The sequence below is a fragment of the Drosophila innubila genome (genome assembly GCF_004354385.1).
Source record: "Drosophila innubila isolate TH190305 chromosome 3L unlocalized genomic scaffold, UK_Dinn_1.0 0_D_3L, whole genome shotgun sequence".
Lineage (NCBI taxonomy): Eukaryota > Metazoa > Arthropoda > Insecta > Diptera > Drosophilidae > Drosophila > Drosophila innubila.
In genome coordinates, this window is record NW_022995376.1 from 16,362,811 (window position 1) to 16,384,673 (window position 21,863).

Consider the following 21,863-nt stretch of genomic DNA (forward strand, 5'->3'; position numbering starts at 1 on the left):
ATGCTACCTCGTTCGCTGTCTGCGCTTGGGTCGTAAATCTTAAGGCCAAGGACACTTCAATTAGGCAAAGCGCCGCTGTCTCGTGTCGTCGTCCTGTTGTTTATATTGTTTAGACTTCTGTGTCACAGTTTTTGGGCTGAGTTTCAATTGCAATTAGCACAACATTAGCGCGGCTGACCTTTGACCTCGCTGCCACTCCCGCTGTGCCGCCTATTGTCCCGACCTCGACACTGTCCTTGCGCCTCAGTGTGTCCTCTGTTGTCATGCTTTTCAATGTGTTTTATTTCTCTCCCAATGTTTTCCTCGTTTTGTCACGCATCCATTCGCCAAATGGACGGCAATAATTGCGGTTGTTCCATTGTCCTTAGCTCGGAACAGGCGCCTCCGCATATTTACATAATTGTCCCTGTCTCGTCGTCACGGTAGCAAATTGCCATCCCCAGAGACAGACAGAAACAGAGAGAGTGGGAGAGAGAACGCCTAGAAGGTGGGAGGGAAGCTTAAGAATGGGCCAAAAGGACAAAACAGGCAGCAGGAATAATAAATGAGAAGAGATGTCAAATAAATGCAAGAAGTAGAAAATAGCTAGAGACTAACTAAAATATTTGCACAGGAAGCGAGTAATAAAATAATTATGAAGCGGAAAATGCAAAACTGAAAAATAGGTACACAAAGAAAGCTTTAAAAGAGCGAAGAGTAGCAAAAAATAATAGACAAAAAAATGAGTCAAAGACAAAGAAAGGAATTTAGTTTGAGCAAATTTAAGCAAGCTCAGTTGTTTATAAAATTCTCTAGAATTTAGTGGAAATTTCAAGACCTGGCTAACATAATTTTGAAAATGCCTTTATTAAGTTAAGTTTGTTAAGGTACAATAAAAAGAAAAATGCAACTATCAAATTTATCAAACAGTAGCCTGCAAAAGTAGAAAAGAATTTATATAAAATATAATTTGACGAGTGCTTCGACCGAAATTGTAGAGTTAAATATTATTGCAAATCCTTTTTTCTTAAACTTGATTTTCTTTGTTGTAAAATTATCTAGAATTCAGTGAAAATTTCCACCCAAAATTTCTGGCTTACTTTATTTTCAATCAATCAATCAGTTTAGTTTGAAAATCAGGTAATTAAATCAAAGATTAGAAAAGGATGATTTTTTTAAGAAAAAGCTAAATTCAATTTCTTTTGTAACTCTATAGAATTTTGTGAAAATTTCAACCGGAATTTCTGGTTTACATAATTTTCCATATGTCATTATCAACATCAATGAAAAGCGCATCAATCAGCGGACAGCAAGTGCCTGCATCCGGGCAACGGTGGCAGCCATGTGTCATCGTTGCCACAGTTACATGCCACATCCCCCGCTGAGAGGTCACTTGGAGGAGCTTTAAATTTTCGCTGATCGTGACAATAAAGCGAGGCAGCAATTGCCCAACGGGGCCAAACTTTACTTGATTGCCATCATCAAACTGTTTACGCGGATGACAGACAACAACGACAGCAATAACAATGACAACAACAACAGCAACAAATTGTGGAGGCGTGCAAAAGATTTGTAGGAAATGTGCGGGAGGAAAAGATGAGGAAAAGTGGACAATGTTTGGTACCGGGCAGTGATAATCACTGAGCTACTCAGATTTGATTGCCCGATGAATGAGTGGCGGTTTGTGGGTCAGCATTGAATGGCATGTGAATACTTTCGAGTGGCGCCATGACTCAACTTGGTGTAAGAAAGAAAGAGATTGAGTGCGTGTCCAGGAAATACAATTTCTTTCTTAGTGAGTGAAAGTGAGAAGGGAGACGGGAGAACGAGACCAGGTCGGCACATCAATAACCCAATAATAATCGGAACGCGTAGATAGCACCTAATTAGGGTGCCGATGCGGCTGACAACTTTAGCGCCACTAGCGCGGGTGGTCGACGAGGAAGGATCGAAGTATCGATGAATCGAAGGATCGACCATAGGCTAAGTCAATTTCGGATGGACACACCCCGGCAACATGAAGTGGCAGCTGCCTAGGCCATGCCACGTTGCCGGTGGTAACAAGACAGAGTTTGTTTTTGCTTTGGGTGTCGCCGACGATTCGTTGCGTTTCATTTGTGGTGCAGACGAAGCTGAGATAATTACATGTTAATTCGTGGCCCCGCTCTTCGAAATTCCAATTGTGTGTCTGTCTATACCGTTGCCGATTCTCTTAATCCGAAGACAGCGCAATCAAGTCCAATTTGAGCGGCTGCGGCGTCTTTCTAAGGTGGCGACTTTGCCGCCGGCGTCCTTTTTTCTTTGGTTCGTTCGAATCGATAATTAAGCAGTTGCCAACAATGTGTGTGTGGCACATTTAATTGAGGCTAAGGACACCTCTCAAACTGACTAACCAACTAAATGGTCATGTTGTCTGGCCAAAAAAAGGTACAAATATAACAGGTAAATCACATAGAGACGAAACGCTCGATCTCAACTGTGGCAGGCCTATTAATAACTTTAATTAAAATAGTGACTTTGGTAGCCGCCATCGTCATCGTCATCATCATCATCATCGTCATCATCGTTATTGGCTCGAGCTTGAGGTTGCACATTTAGAACTGAGTGTGGGAACCAAATTATTCAAATCTTCAGCCAGAGCCATAATTCTCCGCGCTCTCTCATATGCATATTTATTGCATTTTTCGACGCGGCAACGCCCCCAAAATTCACAATGGAATTTCAATTCCATTCTCTGACTTTGACTTGGACATGACTTGAGCATCAGGCCAAAAGGAGCACGGACTCTGACTCCAACTTCGACTCCTTCAAATGCAATCGTATTGCCGTCTTTTGTTTTCGACTCATCTCTCTCTCTCTTTCTCTTTCCCTCTTGCTGAATTTGTTGTTCGTTTTGGATTCGCAGGAATAATTAAAATTTATATGTGTTTCGTTGTTTGCAGCTTTTTTGGTTTAACTTCGTGTCTCCCCCACTTCTAATGTGATATGCCCGCTGCATTGGCTCCATCTTCACCTCCCCTGCTTTTCCTATCTCTGCCTGCAACTGTTACCAGTTTGCAATCTCACTGCCAGTCCTGGTCCCGTCTGGCATTATGGCAATTCCATTTCACTTTCGCACATAAACGGCACATTATTTATAAAGCAGGCGCTGGCAAATTTGCATGGCAACTGTTGCTACGTGCCAATGCCAATCCCCTCCAGAATTATCTCTTTCTCATTTAAACGATTTCAGTCCATCTCACTCTTTACAATCCAACGCTTGTCAATTGAAAAATTGCAAAGTTTTTGCCCATTTTATTATTCTTCCTTTCTTTTTTTGCACCTATTGGATGAATGGCAACGAAGTCAGATTCAGAGCCATCAGCACGTTTACTGTCCAATTTTCTGTACAATCTCAGATGGCTCGCGACATCCTTGGCAAGTTTGCGTATCGCATTTGAAATGAGCAGCGTGGCAAAAGTGGGCAAAAATGAATATTCTGAAATTGCAGTGATATATCATCGATGGATTGGCCATGCCATGTCATAGCACAATGTCCCGGCTGTTTGCTGCTTCCTCTCTTCCACTCCTCTGCTCTCTCTCCACTTCCGCCCACTTTCGCTGACGGTGAGAATTACGCAAAATTTGCTGGCGGATTGTCATGTTTCTGATGGTTTGGCAAAATGATTGATTACCTTGTTGCTGTTTCGATTCCCGCCTGAATGAATGCATGACATGTCATGGTAGAAATTCGCATGTTCCACTTATGAAAAATAGATGAAAATCAAATCGGTTTGAAGTTGTGTCAAGGATATAATACTTTTCAATCCGGAACAGAAAATTGCGTATATGGCAACAATTTCACTAATGTATTCAACTGATGATGAATTATTGTTTGTAGTTCTCCAGGGTACAGTAAAGGACTCACATATATCTTATCAGTTTGTTTTTTTTTTTGTTCGCTTTAGTTTATTTATAGTTGGCGATGTTACTCAAATTTCATGTACAATTTCATGTACAACCACTTCCACTTCAAAAGTAAATAATACTCATATATTTTAGCCAATTGGAAAAAATCTTATCGACGTAATCTTTAAATGGAGCAGATGGAGCAGCAGAAGGTGGAGACACCACGAAGCCGGAATCAAGATATTAATGCTGATATAGATCTAGATGCCGATTTGGCAATTTATCCTAGGCCACATCGCTCAGCTGGACCTCGGAAACTGCTGAGCAGTCGTGGAAGGATTGTCCTGAAATGGAGTTTTTGTCTTTTTGTTATTGTTTTGCTAATTTATTTGATGCCACGCGATCGACAAACTCAATACGTTAAACCAATGAATGAATCCGTCATACTACTTTGGAACGAAGAGACTCCAGTACGTGGATGGAACCATTATCAATGTCCTTGTATTGTGACTGGCATTCAGAATTATGCTACCTTGCCAATAGATGCTGTCATCGTCAATGCGGATCGACCTTATTCTCTGCTCGGACTTGAGAAGATTAGACACACTGCGAATTTTCTACTTGTGTTTGCTGCCAAAAATCCATTGAGTCTTGCCCAGAATCCCCTGATGCAGTATAGTGAATTTTATTTCAATTTTACCATGACTTATCGTTTGGATTCGGATTTACATTGGTCAGATTACTATTTTTCAACTCGGCTTAAGTTGCATCAACCGGTTAAGGAATTTGTACAGCCAGATAGAAACTTTATGACAAATATGACAGATCATTTGGCATCCAAGATCCGCAATCGACTGAAGTTGAAGCACCTTCTGGCGGTCTATATGTCCTACGAGGTCAACGAATACACTGAGTCCCAAGGCATCTACTTGGAGGAGCTGCGGAAACACATGGAGCTTAACATGATTAAGAACTGCCACGAACTCAATGAGTAATTATATAAGACTTGATCCTGTACACTTTAATCCCCCTGAAATATCCCATTCTTTTCCAGATGCTTGCCCTACAAGTTTATGTTGATCTTTGAGCCCAGTTCCTGTCCGGATTTTGTGCATTCACAGGTCTACATGGCATTGACCAATTTTGTGGTGCCCGTAGTAATTAGTAATGGTGATATTAGCCAACTTTTGCCACCTGGCTCATATATCAGCGGCAATGATTTCTTAATACCCGAAAGACTGGCACAGTATTTAATTAAGATTGGCTCTCAATCGCATCTATACGAACAATTCTTCTGGTGGCATTCCAAGTATCTGCTCCATCAAATCAGGCAACCCTACTGCTCCCTCTGTAAGGAGCTGAAGAAGCCCCGACGAGAACGTAAACCCGAAGAGTTTCAGAAATGGTGGACTCAATACAAGTGTCCCCCTCCCAGCGAGCGTCTAACATGGAACTTTTAAATGTTTCTCAAATTATGATTAAGTTTATTTTAATATTCATTTTTTTGCTGCTGTTAAATACTTGTGATTTTCAAATTTAGTCAAAGTAACCAAATGATTTTAAGTTGTCGTTGTCTTTTAGGTAAAAGCCATGAAGGAAAAAATAAAATTTAAATAAAATAAATTGACAGTAATTACGATACATTAAATCAGCAATATATTTTATAATATAAAATTATAGATTTATATATGTCTTGTCTTCATTCTAAGAGGGTTTCATTTGCATTGAAAATTTCGAACCCTACAAGAATAAATAAACACACAACTCTTCATTGTATCATAAAATTGATACACCCATCTTTAGTTATACTTAAATTAATACATAACTTAGTTGGCTCAGATCAGCTTCTATTATATATTTTCGCTTACAGAATTAAAAACTATTAATTTTCATAAAAAATGTCAATCGATTGTTAATCGATTTCAGTTTCAAAATGCCAACGGACAAAATTCTAAGCAATCGACTTAATTTACAATCAAGCAATTTGCAGACAAAGGAAAAGGTGGAAGACTCCGCTTACAATAAAGACTGTGATGAGGTTGGATACTATGAACTATCGATTCTTCCGCCGCCGCATTATCGATCAGTTGGATCCCCCAATGTCATACCTTATCGGTGTATTGGCAGAAATCTTAACCACATCATATTAAGGTGTGTTCTGTCCATATTTGTGGTCTACTTACTATTGCACTTGGTTCAACACTCTGAAGTAATTAAATCAGTTGAGAAATCAAATGGATATGCTATTCTTATTTGGAATGAAGATGAGGTTCTTCCTGGTTGGGATCATCTGCAATGCGGCTGTGTGGTGACCAGTAATCGTGATTACGACAAAAGATCAATTGATGCTGTGGTCGTCTATTCGCATATTCCTTATTCGCTAACGGGGCTGGAGAAGATTAGACATACGCCAGATTATCTCGTGGTATTTGCTGCCACACATCCTCTGAGTCTTGCCCAGAATCCACTGTATGCACATGGTGATTCAGTCTTTAACTTTACGATGAGCTATCGCCTGGACTCGGATCTGATCTGGACAAATTATTATTTCTCAACTCACAGCCAGAAAGATGAACGGGTGCAGAAATTTGATCCACAAGAAGAGCTCATTTTGGATGAGCTGCCGATACAACTCCAGTTAAAATTGCGACAACTGCTAGCGAAGAAGCAATTTTCGGTGGTATACATGATGTACGATGTAAATGATTATACACTGCCCGAAAGCCTCTATCTAGAGGAGCTGCGTCAATATATCGACCTTGATGCCTATGTCAGCTGCTATGGCTACCAAGAGTAACTATAGAAAGCAACTAAAATTTAGCATATATAATATTCTCAAATGCTTCTCTTCTCAGCTGCTCACACTACAAGTTTATGCTGATCTTTGATCCTAGCTCCTGTCCGGACTATGTGCATCCACAGTTTTACATGGCACTGGATAACTTTGTGGTGCCCGTTTTGATTGGTGGCAGCAATCTAACCAACCTTGCACCACCTGGCTCCTACATAAGCAGCTCAGAATTCAATTCACCCAAGTGCTTGGCAGAGCATCTGAACAAACTGGCAAAGGAACCGCAACTGTATGAGCAACTTTTCTGGTGGCATTTAAAGTATCAGCTTCAGAAGATTAGGCAACCTTACTGCACACTCTGTCATCAGTTGCGTCGGATACAGCGACGACAGCGACGACAGCGCCAACCTGACATGTTTCGACATTGGTGGACTCAATACCAATGCTCGAATCGTACCAACCGACTGGGCTGGTCCCCCAAATAATGTTGAGCCTGTTTCCAACACAATCATAATTATCGCTCGCCAAATTGGCCAAGTTAAATATTTTTATTCCATGGAATTTCGGCGGCACTTCATTGACCTCGTCGCCGGCTTTAGAGCTAATAATTATACCCTAACTTTGTCATACAGCCTACCATTCTAACTAAATTTTAGCATATTATTTCTTACTATAAAATATTTAAAAAACTGTCTTTTGATTCGTTTAAAAATCATAAGAATTGACCACAATTTGATTTTTAAACGAGTCTAGTTTGGAGTTTTATTAAAATATTACTATATTTGATAATTTTCTAAATATTTTAAATAGAATATTTAAACAGAAAAAGAATGTCAAAAACGAAAAATTCACGACATAAATTAATAGATTTCTGTTATTTCCACGAGTTAAGTATACAATTTAGAAACAGGGTACCCGCTAGTCGAACAGTCTCACCACTTACATTTTTAAATTGTGTTTAAATATGTATTCGCAACTGGTTCTTGAAATGTTTCAGATACCAACTCGTGCTGGACGGCTGCCTAAATGCCCTGGCCATAATTGGGTGGGGGGTCCGGTCCATTGGGGTGGCCATTTACTCAGGCAATGCTCTCTGGGTCCATTGTGACTCAAGGGTTTAAAAGAGTCGCTAAGTTGCCTGGGAAGTTAAGCGCAGGGTCGTCAACACAGAGCATAGATAAAGCAAATAGAGAGTACTCTATGCATTGTGGACCAGGCCAACTGTAGAACTCTAAGCTGAGAACTGTGAACTTGAGAGCTCTAGTATCTGGACAAACGAGTGGGCGACGATGTGAACGATGACGACGACGACGGTAAGGTGCCAAGACCAAGCAAGGCGACTCAGACAATACACGAAAAACAAACAGAATTGTCATGGGAAATATTTCACAGCATTGCGTCCCGTTCCTTCTTCCTCTGCCCGACATCTCTTTTTCTTTTCCTTCTCCTTCTTCTTCCCTCTGCTCTCCACGGTCTGACTCCAACGTCGTCGTCGTCGTCGTCGTCATCGTTGTCTGTTGCTGGCACATTTCAAAACGGTATCACATACACAAAACACTTTTCTTCTTGCCACACACAATATTTATAAGTTAAATGCTTCACTAAACAATAAGCCAAGGGAACTTGGCCAAGAAGAAGAACAATAACAAGAGCTGGATGGGGACAGTCCAAGCCAAAGTTGAAGGCAAAGGCGATAATGAAACCGACGGGCGTCAAGCACATCGATCCAGAGTCCCAGTCTTTTGGGTTGACAGGTTGTTTCTTGTGTTCTCGGTTCTCAGTTCTCAGTTCTCGATTCTCGGTTTCTTGGGAAGTTCTCATCACGGCATCTGCCTCCGCAATGGTTCTCTGTTTGCCCATTCTGTTATCAGCTATTACAATATTTTTGTTTAATTGACAAACAGGTTTATCATTTGACGCTCCAACTGTTTTCCCACAGTCATTTTCGGTCAGGTTAACTACTCTCCTCTTACCAACTACATAAGTCAAAACCATCATACAATGAACCTATGCCAATCCTTAAAATAGGACCAAGACTCAAGCAAATTTGTAAAAGGTGAAATTCAATCATTGCAACAAATGTTTAATCATATTTATTTAATATTATAATATTTAATATATTTATTAAATATTAATTTTAAATTATAATTCTTAACATATTTTTAATTCTTAGTTATTATTTCTTTGCAGACTGCTTTTAGTCGTGCATAAATAAATAAATAAATAAGTAAATAAATAAACAAATAAATAAGTAAATAAATAAATAAGTAAATAAATAAACAAATAAATAAATAAATAAAAATGCAGTACTTTAAAGAACAAATTGAAATTTATCATATTTAAATATTTTACTCATTTTACCATGGCTTTGAATCACTGTTCCATTGTGATAGTCAATCTTAAGATTGATTGCATTGTTCCACATTTGTGCTGTTAGTCACAGTCTCATTTTGAGAAATTAAAGTGAGTTTAACTTCTTGATCACGACTTGCTGACTTCAGACATTTAAAAGAAGCTCCACCTATTTAATGTCTTAATTCAATTTGATATCTACTCAAACATTTCATAAACTCTGAGTGCGAGATAGTGCCTTCAAATGCTTTTGGAGATTAAAGGGCTTCAGATGGTGCTTCTGTCTTTGGGTCTGTTTGTGTTTGCTTTGGGGCGCTTCCCAGAGGCATGCAACGAGCTGCAATGCCGCACCCGATTTCTCACCTGGAGGCACCGCATCATTGAGCCTGACCAAAGAGATGGCGACGTCGGCGGCTGCCGTTCGACTCGTTTTAATTTGTTTGTTTACATTTTCCAGGCAAGAACGCTGCTCGGCTTTTTCCATTCCCAGCATGTCTCGGTCTGGGCAAAATGTTGGAAATGTTTGGAAATAGAAGCGTATCGTAAATAGGGGGCAGGGGCAGTGGTAGTGGCAGTGGCATGTAGCAAGTTTTTTGTATGTGTTGTACCGCTTGTGTTTTGGTGTTAACAACTCGACACTTCATTAATTGCAGTTGAAAAGTGCAGCTATAAAAAGACTATTAAGTTCCACAGAGCCACAATCAAAGCGAAATCTCTAGGGCATTTAACAAAACTAAAGTTTGGGGCCAGCAAGTGGTAAGTGGAGGAGGCACTTGCAACCGACTGGTGGCAGCATCCAAAGTGAGCGCATTACGAGCAATTTTGATTGCCTTTTCAAAAGTTCAATGGTTCATCAATTGACTGTGCGAGAGCTTTTCATATTTTCCAATTTTTTTTTGTTTACTCGAGACGACTCCAAGTGTGGCATGTGAAGCCACTTTGATTTCTAATGCGAGAACATCACAATTTAAGATTTGCTAAGTGAGATGTGGAAATATTTCATAATTTTAAATAATATAATTAAGTGTAGAGATTAGCAAGAGATTAGTTTAAAAATTATAAGAGTAAACAATTTTGTAGTAAAGAAAAACTATTCTTTTTTAATACTTTTTTATTTCCTTCAAGTATTTTCGAAATATACTCGAGCTCACACATAAATACTGAAAGACCTGAACGTCGCCAATCCATTGTAATGGTCATAAAAATAAATCTATATGCAAATGCAGCTCGCAAAGAAACAAGAGACAAAACTTGCAGACTAGAGATTCGAGTTAAGACTGCAGCTAAACGACAACGTTTAGAGCGCTGCAGGCTGCCAAAAATAGTCTAGGTGACAGTCAAGGACTTGGCCATGGCCATTACCATTACCATTGGCGCAGAGGCGTCTCCGATGCGACGCGACGCGACTCGACGCTTACAAAATGTGACAAGTTGCGGAATTATTTTTCGCAGAAGATGTTCTGTTCCCTCACAGACTGCGTGCAGATGAGCTGAGATTGATAAGCAGCCAAAGACGACGACGACGACGACGACGACGACGACGACGACGACGACGACGACGACGACGACGACGACGACGACGACGACGACGACGACGACGACGAGCTTCTCCAGACTGCAACCGAGATCGAAACCCGTGCCATACTCGCAATGTTCCTTTACTCATTCTCCATTCCAATCCCAATCCCAATCCCAAAACTTGGCTGTAGAGATGCAAGTGCGCAGATAATGCGAGCGATTTATGTGGAAGCTCTGCTGAAGGGGCAAGTGAGGCAAGTTGTTGACAACAGTAGCTGAGGCAGCAATTTAACAGCGATTACAACTTGGCAATGGCATTTAAGTGGCCATTGTCAGTTCGCGATCTTTGAGTGCCAGCGCCCCGATAAACCCAATGCCCGAGGCTCCAATTCGCATGTGGGCGACTCCACAATTGCCTCCTGCTGTGTTACTGTCTTACATATTGATACGAGTTTCAGAGGTGGTAACTAGGAATCTACTCTGAGGTGTGATCAAATATAAAGCTAAATGTGGCGCTAAAAATAATAAACAATATTGGTATGCGAATTTTAAGAGTCACTGACTAAACAACTATTATTTGCCACCAGGGAATTAAACCGAAACAAATAAAGGTTACGGTTTCGAGTCCGATACGTCCCGAAATACCTATTTAGGTAAAAGGTTATATTCCTTTTTTTTTCTTTCAATTTTAAAACATTTTATAATTTTAAGATGTCGTTTTATAATAAATATGACATCAAAATAAACTTACCTAGGGCAAAAAAATTTTTTTTAGCGAATTTAAAAATATTTGAATGCAGAGTGTATTTAGAGACCAAATCATGATCAAAATGATATTCCGCTTGAAAATCGGTTCAGTTTTGATCAAGTTATGACAGTTTGAAGTTGGTCAGACTGCGGATATTGCCACTTTACAAGTCAAAATTTTTATCAAATTCATCATGATTTTTACAAAAAAATGAAAGGTCTCAGAATCAAGTTTAAAGTGTTGTTTTAAACTAATTACGATATAAGGAGTTGATTAAAGGTGAAAACTTGAGATTTAAAATTTTGAGTTTTCGAAATTTCAAAGGGGGTACCCTTAGCATCAAAATCGAATCTTGGTCGAAAATAATTAAATTTTCTAAATGAACAAAAATTGAATACAGAATGAATTAAGAGGCCAAATCATGATTAAAATGACATTCCGTTCGAAAATCTATTCATTTTTGATCAAGTTATGACAGTTTGAAGTTGGTCAGACTGCGGATATTGCCACCTTACAAGTCAAAATTTTTATCAAATTCATCATGATTTTTACAAAAAAATGAAAGGTCTCAGAATCAAGTTTAAAGTGTTGTTTTAAACTAATTACGATATAAGGAGTTGATTAAAGGTGAAAACTTGAGATTTAAAATTTTGAATTTTCGAAATTTCAAAGGGGGTACCCTTAGCATCAAAATCGAATCTTGGTCGAAAATAATTAAATTTTCTAAATGAACAAAAATTGAATACAGAATTAATTTAGAGGCCAAATCATGATTAAAATGACATTCCGTTCGAAAATCTATTCATTTTTGATCAAGTTATGGCAGTTTGAAGTTGGTCAGACTGTGGATTTAGCCACTTTACAAGTCCAAATTTTTGTTCAATTTCACATGATTTTTTACAAAAAAATGAAAGGTCTCAGAATCAAGCTTAAGTGTTGTTTTTATACTAAATACGACATAAGGAGTTGATTAAAAGTGATAACTTGAGATTTAAAATTTTGAATTTTCGAAATTTCAAAGGGGGGACCCTATGGTTTGAATTCAAAACCAACATCCTGAGGAGAAATATTTTTTTTTCAATATTAATTAAATTTGAATGTAGAATGAATTAAGATGCCAAAACATGATGAAAATGACATTCCGCTTTAAAATCGGTTCATTTTTGACAAAGTTATGAAAGCTTGAAGTTAGTTACAAGTCAAAATTTTTCTTCAGTTTGCCATGATTTTTTACAGAAAAATGAATCTTCCCAGAATCAAGCTTAAGTGTTGTTTTTTTTTTTTTTTTGAATACAGAATGAATTTAGAGGCCAAATCATGATTAAAATGACATTCCGTTCAAAAATATATTCATTTTTGATCAAGTTATGACAGTTGGAAGTTCGACAACTACGTACTAACGTTTCGGTATTTAGTTCTTGACAGAGAATTTTCATTCGGTTACGGTTTCAGTTCCGGTACTAAAAATGAAACGGTTAGTTTCGATTAACATTTCCGGTAACGGCTGCCGTGTTATTCCCTGCTTGTTGCTCATTAGTTTGAAAATATTTGAGTTTAAAACAGACGTGAACGGGTAAAAACAGTAGTAGAGAATGGTTTTTTAATTGTAAAGAATTAGGATAAAAATAAACAACTAAAATGCATAAAACTGCCGTTAAAAATGAAATTAATATCGGAAGGGGCGATTCTCTGAAAGCTTTACTCATGGCACTGAAACTTAAAAAACGTTCATTAATTGGGGTAAAACTTTATTTGAATAAAAGTCTAAATTAAATTTGACTGTTTTTAGGTATGTCTTCCTAGCACTAAATTAAAAACAAATCAATTTTGGTCTACAAAAATATGTGCAATAAACTACGATTAAGATAGTATATATTTTAGTGCAAAATTAACAAGATGCCAAAATAAATGAAAGGAAAGTTCGTATTCACTTTCGATTACAAGGCTCGCATGGCGTTTGAGGTGGAAACACAGTTTTGGGTAAATAGGAATTGGGATTCCTTTGGGAGGCAACATCTTCGGCCCACAGTTTGTTGAGATACTTCTCCAACTTTTCGACAACATTCAAACTGCCGGTATCCGAGCAGGTGGTAAAGGAGGAACCACTTTCATCCGCAGTTGAGCTAGAGAGTTGATCGGAATGACACACATTTGAGGATTCACTGTTGCTGTCAGGCACACAGTCGATGGGACAATGATGATTCTCCCAATCAATTGAGGGCTCCAGTGCATCCTCATAACTTGTATCTGGTTGTTCCATGCTTTGTTTCTTGGCTTGCTCTGGCTCCTCCTCCAATCGATACCACTTGACCTTGTAGGAGTCCTGACCGCACTCGCCATACAACTCACCGGTCAACTGGTCAATGTTGCACTCACAGATGAGCAGCGGCGAGTTGCAAGTGGTGCAACGTGGCAATTTAATCTCATGGTTGATTACGGGACGAGGTCGCTTATGCCTTCCTTCCGGTATAATCTTGGGCATCTGTAGACCACACAGGATGCACTCCTTGGGCAGATCGGCACAGTCTGCCAACTTGAACTTCTCGTGCACCTTCTCGCCGGGCTTAGGATGTCCTGGCACCTCCTTCTTGGAGCAATTGCGACAGGAACAAATCGGTGCCATTAGTGGATTCGACCTGGCACTCATGCGATCGTATAGCCCGCGATAGACGAGATTTATCTGCTTCTCGTAGGACTTGTGGGCCCAGAAGAATGCCGTCTTGTAGTTCTCAAAGATCCTGGCCGTCTTGTATGCGGCATGCAACCAAGCTGGCTTCTGTTTATGTATGGTCATGGCATCCACAAAGGGATTGCTGATCGTCCTGTCCGGTTTGCCATGGAAAAAGGCCTTAAAGGCTCGCTTAATAATCGCATACGTTAACATCGCCTCAACACTCTCCATTTCACACTTGATTCGCAGTGCCTGCAACATGTCATCCCGATGCAGATGCGTATTCTCTGGAGGAAGCGTTGAGCAACGTGTCCGGATCTTCTCGTGGTAGACAAACGCTCGCTTTATAATCGATCTGGCATTGCAGGACTTGATCGTATTAATGCCACATATAACCATTATCTGTGCCAGACTCTTTGCGATGTCCTCGATGTTCTCCTCAAATATCTGATAGGGATCGAGCTTCCGCTTGCAGTTGCAACAGCATCTCCACTCCAAGTCCACTTCTTTATTCGCCACTTGCTGCGGCTTGTCCATTTTTCAATATTCTCAATGTGTTTTTTTGTTTACATACAATTTTGTAACTATTCTCAATAGCAAAAGTAATCAATACTTTTGTCAAAGGTAAATGCGATTTTCCATTCCGAATGCTATTACAGTGGGCAACTAGATTCGAAAAAATTATGATTCGAAAATGAAAGCTAACTTTTTTCTTAAAAAACAGAATTGAATGATAGCAAAACAGGCTTTTAAAATAAATAATATTTGTTTTTACTAATTGTCCCACAAATTAGATAGCTTTGACAGAAAAATTAAAATAAAAAATCTCAAATAAGTGGTCTAAAAATCAAGAAATTTTTATTATTCTTATTATTAACAAATTTGTTACACAATTTGAATAATATTTAAAAGTTGTACAATAGAAGTTAAAATTCGCTTAATAAAATAACCAGAAAAACTTCTGCAACTTAATTGTAATAGTATTTTAAAAATTTATATGTGCTTTTTATCCAATCCGTTCCACTGTACATTGTGGGTAGGGTTGTCGTAGACCACCACGAGCCACGAGCAGAACAATCGTCTATAGCTGGCCTGCAATTATGCTAAACAGATAGCTTTGATAGCTTCATTGGGCAGGGCCATCGGTATAAATAAGAACAAGACAAGGCAAATGGGTCTGTTTGGATTCTGGGACTGTTGTGTCAGACTAAATTGTTCAAATAAATTAAGTTGTAGCTTTCGAAAACCCGACGTGACAGACACCAAAGATGCGAGGGATAGTGCCACATTTGCCTGGGTGTGGGGATTGGGGCAAGCAAACAAGTTGCCCCGGGCACACAGACACACACATATACATATATATTGTATATAGATAGATAGATAGATCGGGGCCGTTGCCTCACAGAGGCCGCCGTCGCATTGTCATTTGATAAATTATGATATTTGATCAATTGTTGAACAGTCGGGAACTCAGATGCAGATGGAGATGGAGATGGAGACGTTGACTGTCTGTGTCTGCCTAATGAAATGGCTTTCTACGTGTGCTATAAGCCCCGTCACCCTTCTGCAGCCATCTGAAATTGAGACCCGCATCAAGTTGCCGATTGAACTTTTCTTGTATTTACATTGTAATGGCATCTGGCGAGCAAACACATCTCCATGGCGAACCCATTCCAAGCAGCCCATTCATCTGCATAGAGCAGCATAATAGAATTGGGACTCGAGACGATGCAACAACGACGACGACGACGACGACGTCGACGTCGAGAAGATGCCTCTTTATTGTGGCTAATAGGCTCTTGTGGCTTTGTTGTTGTGCCGCCGTTTGCACACACCAAGGCGGTTGCATGGACAGAGCTCAGGTGGTGCTTTAGCCGCCTTCCCATTGGCATTTCAATATGGGATGTGGATTAATGAATGGATGACACGCTGGACATGGTTGGTAACGTGTTGCTGTGCTCGCTGTTTACCATTCATATCCATTCATTGTCGGCGCAGTCAACAGGCCTCTAATTATGTGTAAAGGTGTGTCTATGTGTGTGTGTGTGTGTGTGTGTGTGTGTGCTCCGCTTCCCGACAACTCCCGACAAGCTCCCTTCCTCCCTCTATCTCTACCTGTCTTTCTTTTCTCATCTGTACAAGGGTTAATTAGTGTTGTATGCAGGATTTGGCTGACGATGAATGTGTCGGCATATATAAGGTTAATCAATCGATGGCTGCCACTGACATTTTTCGGACATGGAAACTGCTACCGCTTCAGCTACTGTGTGGGAAGCAATCCGCTTAAATCTAACTACTGTTCATATTCTTCTTAAAGTAGCGCCTCTCCCTGTCTGCCACATTTTCTTACAGAAATAACAACATTTCTTTGATTACAGGGTGCTTTTCCATTTTACCTCTATCAACTTTGATATGATTATTACTATGATTTACTTAAGAAAGCAGAAAAACATACATATAAATTATATAATAAATATAAATATAAAACTACAAAATCAGCACAATTTTTGCTCACTTTCATTTAATACAAGTATCTGTCGAACTCAGCTGCTGTCGTAGCCCAAAGTTCAAAGACCCAATTCAAAGAGATGACAGCTGATGCTGCTCCTGTGCCAAGGACCATTTGCACTTTTATTGCCCTCAAATCGAACGCCTTGAAATGTATAAACAATATATAGAAATGAAAGAGAACGCGCCAAGTCATCATAAAATGCCAATGTAATGAAATAAATTTAACACAACATTTGTTCTCAAGTCTCCCTTGGTTGTTTGTCTCGCTCTCTTTCGTCCGGTCCTGTCATAACACTGAGCGGGATGAAGTTGGTTGAGTTGGAGTCTGAAAAGCAACACAAACCCATAACAATCAAACAATAAAGGGCACAAATATTTTCAATAATAAATCTATTTGATGGTCTGCCCAAGGCACATTTATCAGGGCGCATCCCAATTTTATGAGGCGGCAAACGCCTCTGGGACATGAAACCACTTCGAAGGATGCGTTGACAGCAGGCCAAGTCGTTAAAAATCACAAAATGACGCTACACATGATTAATTGTTCAGGCTCGAATGGGATTGCTATTGAAGCAGGCTTTTTGATACCCCAAAAAAAATAGAAAGGGGGGAAGCAAGTGAAAGTCAGCTGTCGTCCCGAAACACTTGTCACTCGCCAAAAAAAACCATAACTCCAACATTTTATGCATCTTTATTCCAGGCTGGACATGTCCGGCTATCGACTTGTAATTAATTTCTGTTCATTTTTCTGGTTCTGCATCTGTTGCACTTGAACGCACCTAAGAGAGACTGACACTTGGGGTCAGACCTGGTGACACCCTCACTTTATCTTCTCTCTCCTCATGTGACCATCTGTCCAACCATGTTCACTTGTGGTCACTTGCTGTAGAAACTAATTGTCCACTTTGTGATCCGTGTCAATTGATATAAATATCGCATTTAATTGATCTGTCTATATGTCGCACGCTTGACCTAGGCAATAAACCTGACCAGAACGACCTTCATATATTGCAATCTAAATGATCCTTAAAGATACATATATTTAGTAGAGCGTAAAATTAGAGCTAGATCACAATAAAATATAGAATTTTAATGGAATATATTTAAATCTTCAAACGGAATTCTAAATAAAGAGCTTAATATCAATCCTTGCAACAAATGTTGGATCACCTATAATTTTTGCATACCCCAGATCTAATTTTAATTTTTTTTCTTTTTTTCAGTTCATAATTTATATTTAATATTCATTTTAAATTTTAATTCTTAGTAATTTATTCTTTGCCGCCTGCTTTTAGTCGTGCATAATATGAAAAATCTTCGCTGTTATCAAAAATAAAAAATATAGTATCAGATAGGAAATTCATTAGAGTATTGTAATTAATTTTAAAACCATAACAAGATTATAGTAAGGTTTTCTTGTTTCTAAAAAATTCCTTAAACGACATCCATTGTATACAATGCAATTCTTGACCCTCTTTCAATTCGAATCTGAGCATATGTTTCTGTATCAATTTCGATCTCTTTCCGAGCATCTGTAAATAAATCAACACTCGACAAAAGAACAACTAAAAGCAGAAAAACCCTTGTAATTGCTTAATTAAATTGCCACTAAAGTTATAATTTGAGAGCAGAGCAGAGAGCAGAGACAAAGGGAATGGAGAAGTGCAGGGATTTCAGATGGTGCATCTGCTGTTGGGACGCACCACTAAATCAGATTTGCTGACAGGGCTTGACTAATTTTAACCCGGCCTCAATTCCGGCTGCACTTGAGCTGCTAGCTGTCTCGGGGTTTGTGCAGCTTGCAACTATGCTGTGGCACCGTCTACCGTCTCCATATTCATATGTATATCCTTTCAAGTGGATGCTGCGCGTGCGTCCCAAGTGGACGCGTGCTAATGGGGAGCAAAGGTGCAGGCAGTCAACCAATTGCCAGACAGGGATCAGCGGGATCAGCGCAACGGATTCGAAACGAAAGCAAAGAAATCCTGCGTGTTAATTTATGCCTCACATGCGTGTCCTGCGCAGTCTCAGCTGCAGTTTGTAGGACTCTTTCTGTGTGTCAAAGGACACGACATATGCACACGGCGACATGCCGACACATGACTTTGTTGACACACAGGGTCGAGCTGCGCTTCCTTAGGGAGTCGGGGGCGAGTCCTTAGCTGCATCTAAGTGGTATTTATTGGTTTGCCAAGCGGCGACGGCTGCCGAAATGCATCCTGCGCTCAAGGATTGAATTACACGATGGCGACACATTTGTAAACATGCGAGTGATTTACTCTACCTCTACCTCGACTCGGACTCGGACTTGGACTACCGGTCTAGGAGCCATACACACACACACACATGCACACATGGGACGCGCCTTATTTGCAGTGACATTAGGGAACAACAGTGCAGCAATAACAATAACAACAGCAACAGCAGCAAACAGATTGTGTCCTTGCCACACTGTTGTTTGTTTGTTGTCTATCAGTCAGTCAGACAGCACACGGCGAGGATCATCGTCCTGATTGACAATCTACAAATTTGTGCATTTATCAATGAAAGTCGCCGCTTGTCAAAGAACAACACCGCGACGTCAGGAAATCAGGAGAATATTCTACTCCTCGCTTGATGGATCGTGCAATTCATGTTTTTACACGCAACTACGCGCCTCAAACATGCACATGCATGTTAGAGTGTGTTTGGACATGTCTCCGAACAGAGATTAATGATTAACAAGTAGCGTATTTATTTAGTAATTGAAAAATGGGAATCCGGTTGTTTAATCAATTTATAAACACACTTTTTTTTATCCTACTGTCTAGTCCAAAATTAATGAGTCAATTAAATAAGTTATTTTATTGAATAATCCAAGTATCTGAATCCTAAGGTATTGAAAAGTATCAGGACCTACACTCCTTCTGTGCTTGTTTCAGCTACAGCTACAAGAGATTTTCAGCTTTTAGCAACGAACCTACAGGTGCTTAACACACATACACTATGTCTACACACTTATAATTTCATCCACATACACACTTAATAAATAACAGAATTTCACTTGTGAAACGAAGTTTTCACGACCGCCCACTGTGCGGAAAAACAACAAGCAATTCACGCGTCGACTGACAAACACAGCAACAACAACAAAATTACACAATTATTGAAAAGCGCCAGCAGATTAAACGGATTCTCCAAACATATTTATAAACAGAGTAGTTCACAGCATTTTTCAACTATCACTTAAAGCAAATTTTTAATCAATTAAAGCACTAAACTAAATATGATGAAACAAAATGATTTAAATGCAGGTTGTTATTATTTAAATTAAAATTATTTTTAAGCTATTTCTTTAAATATTTTTAAGCAACTTAAATTAAAAAAGAGTAAATTTTATATTTATATATTTTTTCAAGAAATATATGTACATTTAAAGAACAGGGACATCGATGAAGATATTGGAAAATAAATATACATATGAACATGTAGACTTTAATGACAATAAAATTGCTAAAAACACCTTAACATTTTTACCAACATTTTAGGAAACATATATTAACTGTTTATCAAACAATTTTCTGTGGATGAAAGCAATAAAACTTACTCTTGGCAACTATTCAACATGAATTTGCAACTTCAGCAATACTGCACGCGTTTTTAAACGCCAACCGACAATATTCCATTTGCAGTTGCACACTACGTATTTACCCAAAAAATAAAAAAAAATTAAAATAAAATGAGAGCTATAAATTTTGGTTAATAACAGTTGCAACCTCCCCCTCTAACTGAATGCCTGCAGGCAACTGGCCATAAATATGCTCAAATGGGTTGACAGTTGGCAGAGCAGAGCCAAAAAAAAAAATAAAAAAAAAAAATAAAAATAAAAAAACAGAAATAAGGAATAAAACAGGACGAGGAAACCCTTCCACACGTAAAGTGAAAACGAAATGTGAACTCCCAAATAGTTGCGCATTGTGTGTAATACAATTTGTGGCCAGAAATTTGATATGAATCAAGTGCCACGTGTCGCGCGTTGCGAAATTTCGGTACATTGCAGGGACGAAGGAGAGGAGAGGAGAGTAGAGTAGAGAAGGAACGCTTGCCCCTTTCCATGGCAGGACGACAGATGCGCGTGTCGGACATGGGCCCGAAATGGTGTTACACTTTCGTTTAAACTCGACCAAAATGAAGAAACTAATCGGCGAAGCGAGGAGCGTTTATCGCACACAGACATCGCAGCCCAAAACGGAGGGAAGCAAGGTGAAGATGATGGTGGAGGCGCAGGAGAAGGCGGAGGCGTGTGTCGGAGGCGGTAACGCATCTCGTTAAACCGCAACCGCAGTGTTGTTGCCGCTCGCTGATTCGGATCGCATCAGCACAGATGTGCCGCTGGCTGGCTGCCACAGCAATTCCCGTTGCTCCCCGGCGGACACACAAAGAGAGAGAGACAGAGAGAGAGAGAGAGAGAGGGAGAGGGAAATACAATTGTGGCAGGACTCTAGCGGTTGCTCGACATGCCCGTTACGCGAAATTGATGGTCCCTACCTGCCACAGATCTTAAGATCTGTATATGGGCCAATTTAGATCCCAGATGTTGCCGTGGCTAACGACCTCCTGGCATGGTAATAGCGCAGCAAACTCCAACTCGCGCAGCTGTGATCCAAATCTCAACTCGGACTCCTTCCCAAATTTTGTGACAACCGCTGCATCCACATTGTGGAGACGCGTTCGCCAGTTTTATGGCCCATTTTATGACGTCAGCTGACCATGAGTGGGACACTTGAACGTCTTCGTAATCGGACACCCAAAACAGACACTTGGCATGTGCCAAGGAAATGGACATGAACATCGATATGTACACGGTTACCTAAAACCAAAAACAGAAGTGCTCCTGTGTCCACTTGAATTACAATTTCCCAAAAATGAAATTTTTGGCGCGCACTTACTATATGTACAATGTATAAGTACATATCGTACACCTTGACCCTCTTAATGGGGTTCAAGCCATCGGCCGGGTGTCAAAGGCCGTGTTAGCTCGTGTGCATCCTTTGACAGCCGCTGAACGCCTTTTGAGCGAGGTCCTTTCTTTTCCAATTGAACCCCGCCAAGTTGCAAGTCAATTTGTCAGCACCCGGCATTGGCCATTGAAATTGAAATTGAAAATTGTTGAGCAGACAGCTCCGAATCGTTCTTTTGAATGCAACATGGAAATTTGATACATTTTAGCAGCCAGCACAGCTGCCTCTTTCCTACCTATCGCCCCGCTCCTCACCCCTCGTCCTTTCGTATCTGATTGAATGCAGGGTGGCCCCTGTGAATGCATTCGATTCACATACCAAGTACTCAAATACGTACGTGTATACTGCATATTACATATTATGCAACCTATTGAAAGGCAGTATTCACATTGTGTGGCACATTGC

At 39.7% G+C, this 21,863-nt stretch overlaps 3 protein-coding genes across 3 annotated transcripts; 2 read left to right on the plus strand and 1 right to left on the minus strand.

The window, feature by feature from the left end:
* The first annotated feature begins 4,005 nt into the window (after positions 1-4,005).
* Positions 4,006-5,459, plus strand: LOC117787891 (alpha-(1,3)-fucosyltransferase C-like). Its single transcript, XM_034626516.1, has 2 exons — positions 4,006-4,858; positions 4,922-5,459. The coding sequence occupies exons 1-2, from the start codon at positions 4,056-4,058 to the stop codon at positions 5,325-5,327; spliced, it is 1,209 nt and encodes a 402-aa protein (XP_034482407.1). The 5' UTR covers positions 4,006-4,055; the 3' UTR covers positions 5,328-5,459.
* A 323-nt stretch (positions 5,460-5,782) lies between these two features.
* Positions 5,783-7,378, plus strand: LOC117787845 (alpha-(1,3)-fucosyltransferase C-like). The gene is made up of 2 exons (XM_034626463.1): positions 5,783-6,660; positions 6,723-7,378. Exons 1-2 carry the CDS (start codon positions 5,801-5,803, stop codon positions 7,141-7,143), a joined length of 1,281 nt encoding a protein of 426 aa, XP_034482354.1. The 5' UTR covers positions 5,783-5,800; the 3' UTR covers positions 7,144-7,378.
* A 5,739-nt stretch (positions 7,379-13,117) lies between these two features.
* LOC117787136 lies at positions 13,118-14,595 on the minus strand. Its single transcript, XM_034625576.1, has one exon. The coding sequence runs from the start codon at positions 14,482-14,484 to the stop codon at positions 13,204-13,206; it is 1,281 nt and encodes a 426-aa protein (XP_034481467.1). The 5' UTR covers positions 14,485-14,595; the 3' UTR covers positions 13,118-13,203.
* Positions 14,596-21,863: the final 7,268 nt, after the last annotated feature.

Excerpts from the sequence above, each read along its gene's own strand:
- LOC117787136 (XM_034625576.1), bottom strand. The coding sequence starts at position 14,484 with ATGGACAAGCCGCAGCAAGTGGCGAATAAAGAAGTGGACTTGGAGTGG.
- LOC117787891 (XM_034626516.1), top strand. The coding sequence starts at position 4,056 with ATGGAGCAGATGGAGCAGCAGAAGGTGGAGACACCACGAAGCCGGAAT. Across the intron at positions 4,859-4,921 it reads AACTGCCACGAACTCAATGA|ATGCTTGCCCTACAAGTTTA; the intron begins GTAATTATATAA and ends ATTCTTTTCCAG.
- LOC117787845 (XM_034626463.1), top strand. The coding sequence starts at position 5,801 with ATGCCAACGGACAAAATTCTAAGCAATCGACTTAATTTACAATCAAGC. Across the intron at positions 6,661-6,722 it reads AGCTGCTATGGCTACCAAGA|CTGCTCACACTACAAGTTTA; the intron begins GTAACTATAGAA and ends TTCTCTTCTCAG.